Source organism: Carettochelys insculpta, chromosome 13 (genome assembly GCF_033958435.1).
Source record: "Carettochelys insculpta isolate YL-2023 chromosome 13, ASM3395843v1, whole genome shotgun sequence".
NCBI classification, from domain to species: domain Eukaryota; kingdom Metazoa; phylum Chordata; order Testudines; family Carettochelyidae; genus Carettochelys; species Carettochelys insculpta.
Window position 1 is genome coordinate 46,447,856 of NC_134149.1, and position 11,451 is coordinate 46,459,306.

Genomic DNA, 11,451 nt, shown 5'->3' on the forward strand with positions numbered 1-11,451 from the left:
TCATTAGCATATCCCAAAGTGTCTTAGTATCCCCCTTTTGAAGGGCGGGGGGCTAGTGTAGACATAGCCATTAATTGGTCTGTGTAGCTCTTGCTGGTGTGCTTTGATGTAGTGCTGTTTAGAATGTACTTCATTAAAATATACGAGGGGAACCTGTTACACACCAACAGGATCCCCACAGGCCATGTAAGGTGTAGCACATTAGTGTGCTTTGAAATTACACCCTTCCAATAATTTTCCTGGAGTTGTGAATTTAAACTGGAAAATAAAATAAAATAAATGGATTTGTTGAAATTAGAAGAACAGCAATTAAATTCTACCAATCCTGGTTGTATCAGAGATGTCTCCTGGCCTTGAAGTAGCAAGAGACTTGGGATAGGGATGTGCTTTTGCATCTGGATTCTGACTGGATTTGTTCTCCCCCCTCAGATTTGGTGGCCCAAAGAGGAGAGAAGCTGGAGCTGCTGATAGACAAAACAGAGAATCTAGTGGATTCGGTGAGTGAGAGGTATACAGGTATACAGGGAAGCTGGGAGACTTTGGGGCTCAATGCGGACTGCACGTTGTAACAAATAGGCTGGTACCATATTAATTATGAGCAGAAGCTGATATAAACCGTTGGTGCAGTGAGTATGGGGGGCAACAAAGACAAGGTACTAGAGCTGTACACAAACTGTAAAATACTGGAGCTTCTAGACTAAGCAGTTGTTTGTACTGCAACAGGCATGTCATGTACAAGACACGTGGTCTTTCAGTCCTTCTCTAGGCTTTACCTATGCAGCCTGGTTTCCAACAAGGGTGTACTACTTATGGCATGGCTCATTGCTCCCTCGTTCCTTATTGCACTGAGTTTTCTGCTAGTTACATACTTGGCAGGACAGTGCAGGAGGTGTGTGGATAGGATACTGGATAACAGGTCACATGCAGACTTGTCACAATTCTGTTTACACTGGGGTAATGCCTGATTCCTGCTGCTTTGGTGCTAGTTCATTAGGTGCTCCTGGTGTTGTACCCTGCTCTGTTGAGGAACCTCCCTGCAAAAGTTGCACTCTTCCCTTTTCCCTTCCCTCTTCCACTTTCTTTTTACCTGAGCGCACAAGCCACAGGTGCCAACATGAGCCAGGTGTGCCTTTCCCACGTTCTGGATTGCCTTCATATTTTAGTTCCGTGTCACACACTCTTCATTGTAGAAACTTCCATTGTGAAAATAATTCTTAGATCTCGGTTGACTTCCAGCTAATTATGTGCAAGCCTTCTGGCCTATAATATTACTTTGGCTACTGAAAAGAAACGCGTTAATTCTTTTAATCCACACATAGCTCTGAACAGGTCCCCTACAAGTAGTTCATCTTTCAGAAATATCAGGAAAGACATTTCCTGAGTTTAAGAAGTGAAGGAGAAATACAAGACAGTTCAGAAAATTCATCTTGCTCCCAACAGAGGGTGATGCTGTGTTTCTTTTAGCTTGCCTGGCTTGGCAGCTGTTGTATGATCCCATGGATTGAATGCCCAGAATTTGCCAATTCTTTTCCTATTCAGAGTGCTCTGTACCCTAGGATATTTAGGGTTTTTGTGTGCAAGATATTATCTCATCTGACGGTAGTAGGCATACAGCCTGGATGAAACCATGTGCCTGGAGAATGATGGGGATCTCGATTTCGGAGAAGCAGGAATAAAGTGAAGACTTACCATAACATCAAAATCATATAAATATTGGAGATAAGCCCCAGGTAGTCAGAGGTTTGCAGGCCTAAGGGCATGCAGGGGGTGGGCAGCTCTGCAACCCTGCAAGGAACAGGGTGAGTGCAGTCAGACGTCTGTGCTGCTGCCCTCAAAGCCTGTCTGAGGGCAGTCAGATGTCTGTGCCAGTCAGTGGCATGCCGCTGCCCTCAAAGCCTCACAAAATGGCACTCTGGCAGCAATTCAAAGGGGCCTGGGTCTCCAGCAGCTGGGACCTTTGGGCCCCTTTGAATCTCTGGGCCCTGTTGCTCTTGTCCCACTTTCTGCCCTGTTGGTGGACCTGCCAGGTCACTAGGTCCAAAAGGCAACTGGTATGAAAAGTACCAGAGAGATAGCTGAGTTAGTCTGTATCTTCAAAAACAACAAGAAGTCCTGTGACACCTTATACAGACTAACAGATACTTTGGAGCATAAACTTCCGTGGGTAATGAGCTGCTTTGTCAGATGCACAAGTTGGGGCAGGGGGTGTCTCAGTAAAGGGGAGGGCCAGAGCTGACAAGGCCTATTCAGTTAGGGTGGATGTGGCCCATTATTGGCAGTTAATGTGGAGTTTTGAACATCAAGAGAGCAGAAATCAACTCCATATTAACTGCCGATAATGGGCCACATCCACCCTGACTGAATAGACCTTGTCGGCTCTGGCCCTCCCCTTACTGATATTCCCTCTTTAAATCCTCCTCTGAAACCACCCACTCATGCATCTGATGAAGCAGGTCTTTGCCCACGAAAGCTTATACTCCAAAATATCTGTTAGTCTATAAGGAGCCACAGGACTTCTTGTTGGTTTTGGTACTGAGTTGCTCACTTTGAAATCTGGTGGCATGTGTATGCTGGTACAGTGCCTGTGATTACTCGTATGTTATAGGCCTGCAAATAAAACAGGTTGGGTTAGCCTAACCATATGTGCAACACTGGACATGTGAACAGGCAGTGCATAGAAGAGCTAAGCAGAGGGGATTCATTTTCAAGCCCACACAGGCTTTGCTGCTACTTTACTGCTTCTCTGAAAGAAAATTAATACAGAAACTTGAAATCCTGCTGACCCTTGAAATGATTGCAGGTCCAGGGGCCTCCCTTTCCTAGAGGTAGTAAAGGGGCAAAGCAAATAAGCGGCTTACATCTCAGGAGATGAAGGCTTCAGATAGCCTCCACTGGTTGGGATGACGTGTTCTTCAGCATTGCAATGTACACTCATCCCTCGTTTAATGAGTACTTGACTTATGAGTACTCGTTAAAATGAGGGACATAAATACATACCTTTTGTTCACTAAAAGAGTGAACTTGCCCTGCTTATATGAGCCAGCTGCAGGGTCCCTGGCTGCGGCGCGGGGAAGCCTGCAGCCTTGCCTGACCCGCTTCCAACACCCTGGCCCGCAACTCCCCACACACATCCCCAGACCTGCCCAATTCCAACACCCACCCAGGCCTGGAACCCCCGAATCCCCCACACCCACGACAGGTACTGCACCTTTTCCAACGCGCCCCCCGCCCCCCGTAAGGGTTACTTACCTTTCAAGCTGCATGCTGCCACTCCTTTCCCCAATTAGGAGGACTAGGAACCAATCAGAGACTTTTACATGTATTTTAATGGTAATTTAGTGTCCCTCTTACGAGTTTTCACCTACGAGCAGAAACTTTCGCTCGTATAGCGAGGCGTGAGTGTATCCAGGTTATTGTAAATGCTGATGGAGAGGAGGGGGTTGGATATAGGAACAATACATCATTTACACCCTTGCATACATGTTAAGGCTGGAAAGGATCATTCTGATGCCGTAGTCTCACTTGCACATGGCATCCACAGAACCTCACTCATACGCTCTTGTAATAGAACCTGAACTTCTGTTTCTGACATCTGCAAATCGCAGTTTAAAGGTTTGAAGTTAGAAAAGCCACCACTGACGCTGCTTTGAACCTGAAAATGACCCATGATTCACACTGCAGAAGAAGGTGAAAAACCCAGGGCAAAACTCCCTCTTGAGCACGTGGGCATGACACACCAGTCACATACCTGGGAAAGAAGTCTCTAATAGCTGGGGCCCTCCCCACTCAAATGGTCCCATCACTGGCCATTGGAGAGATTTACTCCTAGCAGTCACAGATCAGGCACATGCTATTTTAAGTACTCTCACACCACCCCCTGGGCCCTGCTGATGGTAGTGGGGGCAAAGAGGGCAACTGCCTCAGGGCACAGCAGCAGCTGGAGTCCAGGACCCTTTAAATCACTGCAAGGCTATGTCTGCACGAGCCCCAAACTTCGAAATGGCCACGCAAATGGCCATTTTGAAGTTTACTAATGAAGCGCTGAAAAGCATATTCAGCGCTTCATTAGCATGCGGGCGGCCGCGGCACTTCGAAATTGACGCGCCTCGCCGCCGCGCATCTCGTCCCAACGGGGCTCCTTTTCGAAAGGACCCCGCCTACTTCGAAGTCCCCTTATTCCCATCAGCTCATGGGAATAAGGGGACTTTGAAGTAGGCGGGGTCCTTTCGAAAAGGAGCCCCGTTGGGGCGAGGTGCGTCAATTTCGAAGTGCCGCAGCCGCCCGCATGCTAATGAAGCTCTGAATATGCTTTTCAGCGCTTCATTAGTAAACTTCAAAATGGCCATTTGCGTGGCCATTTCGAAGTTTGGGGCTCGTGTAGACACGGCCCCAGAGCCCCAGGCAGTGTGATCCAGGCAGCCACTTGGAGGGCTGGAGGTGGGAAGCCAACTCCCAACTCTACCCTTTTCACCCGAGGCTCCGCTCTGTTTGGAAGCGTGGAGCTGTACCTATTAACCCGTGTCCCAGCACTTCTTCTGCTGGGTTCCCCACCCATCACCACCATAAACATAGCAAGTTCAGTCTTTGAAGCCAGTTAGTTTTTTGGGGGGTTTTGTTTGTTTGTTTGTTTGTTTTCCCATGGCTCCTTTTGTCAGTCTGTTGGATTAGGTATTTGACTGGTAGGATTTTTGTGAAATTCAGCAGGAGGCCTAGGGCTACTCACCAATGCTCATGGACTTAGTAGGGTTGTTTTCTCTCATAGTCTGTCACCTTCAAAACGACCAGCAGGAACCTAGCCAGAGCCATGTGTATGAAGAATCTCAAGCTCACCATCATCATCACAGTAGTATCAATTGTAAGTTACTGGGCTTCATCCTCTTTCTTCTAAGGGAGGAATGCTCATCTTCTTTTCTGAAGAGAGGTTTGTATGTTAGAAAATGTCATCGGTGTCTTCCTGGTAGCCTCCAAATAACCAGTGTCTCCCACAAGAAGCAACCTTCATCATCTGAAGATTCCCTTTGAAATGCTGGTTCGTAGCTTTTCACTACCCTTTTTACAATACAGCAGGCAGCAGTACGCTGCCTGGAGCTAGTCAGGAATTTTTCATCATTAATTTCTCAACAAAATTGCCCTTTCCCCAAAACTAATATCTTCTGTGGAAGAAAATTTTTAGCAAAAAAATTTTCCATAGAGAAAACCCAAAAGATAGTTACCTGGCTGTCTGCCTGCAAAGCACTTTTCAGTTACATCATCTCCTTGCCAGTTCCAGGGCTCAGGTGTTAGGAAGCCAGCCCCTGTGGAATAAGGGGTTTCCTTCAGGCAGGAAGCTTGAAGCACCATTTTGATTCTCTCAAAATGGAATTTGCTCAGTCCTTTCCCATGAAAAATATTTTGTTTTTGACTTGTCATCCATATTTGGAATGGCACACTTTTAGAAAAGGGATAATCTTGTAATCTTTTCTAGCCCTGTCCATAACAGTGTGTGTGGGTGATGTCTGCCATTTTAATGTCTCAGATGGGAGGGACAGGAAGTGGTAGTATTCCAGAAGTTAGCCTTTGCTAGTTGTCTCCAGTTGCATATAGACCTATAAAGGAAGGCAGGGATGTTGCTGCCTTGTTGACTCTTAGAAGCTGAAGCACTGTGTTCATAGTATCTAAGCCCACTGCAGACATTTTCAGGAGCACCAGTGCCTGTGCTGCTGACTCTTACTTTAAATGGCTTCATGTCTGAGTCATGGCGTCTTGCCCACTACAGGTATTTATCCTCAAATGTTCTTGCTGTCATACCTCCCACCTGAGTAACTCAAAGCATAAATGTAGGTGACATAGATGCAAAGCTCTCCAGTATTGCAGTTGGGAAAACTGAGGCAGAGTTTAACTGATTCATTGAATGCCAAAGGAGAAAGTTGGTAGCCAAGACAGGAACAGTAGTTACCTAGTCTGGGTTTCAAAACCCTGTTCTAAGTACTTGACTGCTACCTGTCGAGTGGTGGGAAAGATTCCCTATCCATATGACAGTGCTTTCTTCTTCCAGGTAGTCATCTACATCATTGTGTCGGCTGCCTGTGGTGGGCTCACATGGCCCAGCTGTGTGCAAAAGTAAACCAGTGGGCTTTGCTGATCAGCCAAGGATGAGAGCGTATGAGCATGTGCGAAGGAACAGCCCACAGAATAACTTGTCTTTCACTATTGACACCTCATTCTTCCCTCCTTCCAGGACTTCAGACTTCTCTTTGCCTTATCCGCAGCAGCCCCAGGTCACCATTTCAACATCAAGGCAGAGCTGTGTTTTTAAAACTACTTGAAGGGATTTTGTTTTTGTTTGTTCATCTTAACTGCAGTGTTTCTCAGCTGGACAGGCAGCGAGGCTGTCTCCAGAGGGTGTCTGCATGCTCGTCTGTGCACGTAGGTATAGCTTGGCACTTTACCGGGTGTGTGCAAACCAGAGAACAGCATTGCTAATGCTTCCAGCTCAGCTCTGTGTGATGGGGGGAGCTGGGAAGCTCAAGGTGGATCAATGAAGGTAGGCACAGTGCTGCCATTAGTTTGGATCTAACTAATATTTTGACCCTACATTTGGTACACAGTAATGTACTATGTAGGGTGAAACGCTAGCTTATTCAGGGACCACCAATGCAACCATAGGTTGAGGTCGCACATGGGTTGGCACACTAAATGTTAAGATCCCTGAAAGGCATTGGCCCCTTCTGGAGATGCATCTCCCTCTTCAATAACTTTTTTTTACCTCCTGACGAATATCTTATATCTGTACAGGTGGGTGGGGATTGAGTGGGTGTACTGAAGTGACACCTCTTTCACCCTTTGTTTCCTGCCCTGCTTCCCTACTTTGAGATTGTTGATAACTTGGCTGTTTGTCATTGTGTTTTTAGTACTGCTTCTGTCCTGTATGTGTAGCCCTCTCCCATGCAAAATAAACATATAGCAAGTGCTTATCCCTCGAGATGAAGGAGATGGAATTGGGGCCCAGCTACTTTTTTAGTTTGCAAAAAGGATGTGTGCTCTGAGGTGTCATGTGATTGCATTTCCATCCTGATCAGATACTTCTACATGTTAAAGAAACAAACCACTGAAAACAGGTCACTTGTGGTTCCATCCCAATTCTAAGTTCAACTTGTGCTAGTCTGAAGGGGAAAAGGTTATCCAGATACGTATTCTGGATTTGTCTCTGTGATACAAAACACTAGCAACTAAAGGCAGGATTCCTGAAAAATAATAGTGCTATGAGAACCTCACAAGGCTAAAAAATAGCCACAAGAGACACTTGGCCACTCTCTGATGATAGCTTTGATTATAAATCCTTTGTCCTAGCTGGATGACCTGATCCTAAGGGTACTCCTGTGTAATTCTTCAATAGCTGAAATGGGGGTGGCACTTCCTAGTTTTTTACAGTGCAGATTTGCCAAGTAGTGGCCTTGCTGACTTTTTTATTGGTAGACTGTTCAGTATTTCATTTGAGAGAGCTGTTTCCTATGGAATGGATGGAGACAAAGGCAGATTCTGATAAATGAGAAACATGAGGTGGCTTAACAGAAATCTAACTCCTTGACCTTAGCATTTCCCACTTCCCAGTCATTTAACACTGAGAAATTAACTTCTATTAAGGAGCTGGATGTGGGGGAGGGAGGGAAGAGACTTAGCACATGGCTTTTAAATATACGCACTAGGACTTAACTGCAGTGCCATTAATCAGATGTGATGTCCAGAAATAGCTTTTGCACTCTGGCCTTGAGGTATTTGTCCGAGCGATGTAATACTAGGTGCCCCTGAAACAGGGCACTGAGAACCAAGTGGTCACCCTATCACATTCTTCATAATGCTGCATATAACACTGATCGCTCAGTGGGTCCCATTCTGTAATAGTGCTCTAAATCATATCCATGCATGAGTTTATCCTCCAGTAGGCCAAAATCTGACCAATGGTAGATGGAAATTGATAAGCACTTGAGTGTCTTCCTGACATGCAAGTAAACATGTTTGTAATGCTGTTCTGTGTTTAGTCAAACCAGTGATGCAAGTGAACAGAGAATAGAGGGAGTGCTAAACTTATTGGAAACACCTCAATAGTGAAATACTCTTGGCCCATCTGGGAAGAGCAGGTGATAGGTCATCTCCATCAACCACTCAGTCCTGCTTGCAATCAACATGAAACTGTGCATGTTATAGGGATTGCTAATGTTATTGTTAATTTCCTATTGATCTACAAATGAACACTTTTTAAGGAAATGTTCTTATTTTAAAAAATGCAGTGAGGCATTACTGTAAAACAAAGTTAACCTCTTTCAATAAATTTACTGTATGGCAAACAACCAGACTCTGTTTTGTGAAATACAGTTTGGCATTAAATGGCTGCTCCAAAATCACAGTGGAGGAGTACCCTTAATCTTGGACCTGGAAGGGTTAAGACCTTAGTGTAATTTAACATGGACTGTGTCAACACTAAGATAAAATTGAATTTAAAGGCATTAGATTGCTGTTAAAACGTCACTGTCTTCACTGTAAATATCATTAGCTCAATTTAGTGAGCCCTAGTACTGATAACAAAATGGTGATTTTACAGGATGGGTATAGCATCAATTTTGAATTTCAAATTTCAAATAAAGGCTAGTGTGGAACCACCATGTCTTTTTAATTCAAATTTATTAACTTCCAGAAGTGTCTGGTATGTATCCTACAAAGCTATGCAGTTACTTGCCAAGTATGGCTGCTTCCTTCTTCACTGCTCTCCATCCCGGTGCGCAAGCAGAAGGTCCCAGGAAGCCCATGATTTTTTGGTTTGAGTTAGAACTTGAATTTGAATTCAGCAGCACCTAGGCCTGCAAATGTAAAGGGCACCCATAGTGAAAAAATTCCTTTGCCCATCGCATTGCACTGCATCGGTAGCAAGTGCCTCAGTAGCCATTTCCTGCAATCATGAGCACTCAAGGTAGTGATCTGCTTAATACTTCTCAGGCTCGCAAGAGAGCCCCAGCATGGTCTCACCAAGGCATTCTGGATCTTCTTGCGATTTGCGGAGACCAGTCAGTGGCGAAGAGACTTCGGGTGGTCAAGAGAAACAAGGCAATCTATGAACAGATGTCACACAAGATGACTGCCAGAGGTTACTCCTAGGACTCCATGCAATACTGGCTGAAGGCGGAAGAACTTCAGCAGGCCTCTAACAAGTCCAGGAAGCCGACCAGCAGTCAGGGGCAGCTCCATAGACCTGCCACTATTATGAACATGCTTATGGGGGAGCAACCCTACCATGGAGCCTGGTCTTAATTATGACATTTGTGAAGGCCCTGGTCTGGAGTTTGAGGTGAGCCAAGAGGAGCTGGGTGCCCCGAAGGAAGAGGGCAATGCAGAGGAGGAAGGGGACAATGAGCAGAGGATCGAGAAAGTTCTTCCTGACAGGCTACTATTCTTCACTATAGACCTGGCACTGGTCCCCTCCATGCCATTTCCCAAGGCCCCTAGACCAAGCTGTTCGGGTGAGTATTTATTCTGCATGCTAGAAGCAGGTTGCGTCAGAATTGGACTCGTTCTACTCGAGCTCTGGACGCAGCAGAAGCACAAGAATTTTATGCCATAGCCATCACAGGTAGCGTAGTCACTGTTCGGGTGATAAGGGTTGACTGCCAGCTTTGCAGGCTGCACAACAGTGGCCCTTCTGGACCCCATGTTTCATGAGGTGCAGGGTCAGTGTGGGAGTTACATCAATGGTGCCGGGAGCCCTGGCCTGCTTCCATCTTCATGGCATTGACATAGGTTCTGTCATTGGCACCTTCACAGCGGGACTGTGTTCCAACTCTGCTGGTGCCATCGGTGATTGTTCTTCTGGTACCGATAGGGCAGGCACCAGCCCAGGCACCTATACCTGCTCAAGGACAGGGCATGGTACTGGCACTGTTTGTACCGCCTGCTGGGGGTTTCTCTAGGCAGCCGGTGCACATGCCTGATCCACCCGCAGTGCCTCCCAGTTACCCCCATAATCACAGAGGGGGCCAGCTGAATGAACAGGTCCCTACTACCTTTCCCCTCCAAATGGAGGCACAAAGGGTATCATCCTCTTCCTACCCAGATGAGGCAGTGGCAGGCTCATGGGCATCGTCAGTATCGGAGGATGGTAGGGCATTTCAGCAACTCCTCAGGAGTGTTGTCCAAAATTTGGGGGTGCAGGTGGAGGAGGTCTAGGATGAGATGGACCCTGTCATGGACATTTTATCCTCCATGGGTTCCACCAGGGTCGCTCTGCCCATAATCAAAACAACAGCCACTGTGGCTAAAACAGACACCTGCTTCCGGCCTTCCTATGGCCCATAGGAATGAGAGATGGTACCTTGTCCTATACCAGGGCAATGAATGTTTGTTTACCCATCCCCACACCTGACTCCAGGGTAGTGGATGCTGCAAACCATACAGAGTGCCCAGGGTTCAAGTGTCCCTCCCCAAAAAATAAAGGCGTTAAGCACTTAGACCTCTATGGGAGGAAAACTTACTCAATGGGAGGATTACAACTAAGGATTCCTAAACAGCAGGCTCTAGTTAACAGGTATGCTTGCAACATAGTCGGTGCCCTATTTCAGTTCTCTGAACTGGTAACACCCAAAGTCAAGCAGGACTTCACAGTAGTGGTGGTGAACAAGCTGGTTTCGAGGGCTGCCCTGCAGGTGGCACTGAATGCTGTGGATGCTGCCACAAGGGTTATGGCTTCCAGAGTGGCAATGTGCAGGTGGGCATGGTTGCAGGTTTCAGGTCTGCCATATGTGGTCCAGCAAGCAATCCAGGATCTCCCCTTCGATAGCCCTACCCTGTTTTCAGATAAGACTGCACAGTCTGACAGACTCTAGGGCCACCCTTCGATCCTTGGGCCTACATATACCTGCCAACCAGTGTAGGCATTTTAACAATTTCCACAGCTGCTGTCTGGCTGTAGGCTGGTAAGGTAGTCTGGCTGCTGTGGTTTGGGGCTGTGGGAGTCTGGCCACAGGGCCCCGGGGGGTTGCAGGTCGGGGGAGGCCTGGCTGTGGGGCCCCAGGGGTTACAGACGGAGGGTAGGGGGGGTCTGGCCACAGGGGGGTACAGGCAGCCACGAAGTGGTCTGGTTGCAGGGAAGTACAGGCAGCCGTGGGAGAGTCTGGCTGCGGGGGGGTACAAGCAGCGAGGGGGGTCTGGCCATGGGAGATACAAGCAGCAGCAGGGTCTGGCCGTGGGGCCGGCAGGGGTGTTGGAGTGTTGGGCTGTGGGACCGTGGGGGGCAGGGGGGGTGTACAGGCAGTCACTGGGTCTGGCCGCAGGGCCGTCAGGGGTGTCGGGCTGCGGGGGGTACAGGCGGCAGGGCAGTTCAGGCTGTAGGGCCGGTAAGCGGGGGGGGGGCGGTCTGGCTGCTGCAGTTTAGGGCTGCAGGGCGCAGGCAGGTGTCAGGCGGCAGCGGGGTCTGGCTGCGGGGCC

The 11,451-nt window shown here is 47.6% G+C and overlaps 1 protein-coding gene across 7 annotated transcripts in view; it reads left to right on the forward strand.

Annotated features, from left to right (window-relative positions):
• Nucleotides 1-11,451, forward strand: part of VAMP7 (vesicle associated membrane protein 7) — a 51,149-nt gene that overhangs the window by 28,420 nt on the left and 11,278 nt on the right. For 5 of the 7 annotated variants that reach the window (XM_075008194.1, XM_075008197.1, XM_075008198.1 and 2 more), the window contains exons 6-8: nt 430-497; nt 4,763-4,855; nt 6,035-8,555. In XM_075008194.1, coding sequence (XP_074864295.1) covers nt 430-497; nt 4,763-4,855; nt 6,035-6,103 — 230 coding nt within the window. In that variant the 3' untranslated portion in view covers nt 6,104-8,555. Of the gene's footprint in view, nt 1-429; nt 498-4,762; nt 4,856-6,034; nt 8,556-11,451 lie in introns of those variants that run through there. The other 2 variants (XM_075008193.1, XM_075008199.1) reach the window with 2 other exon arrangements.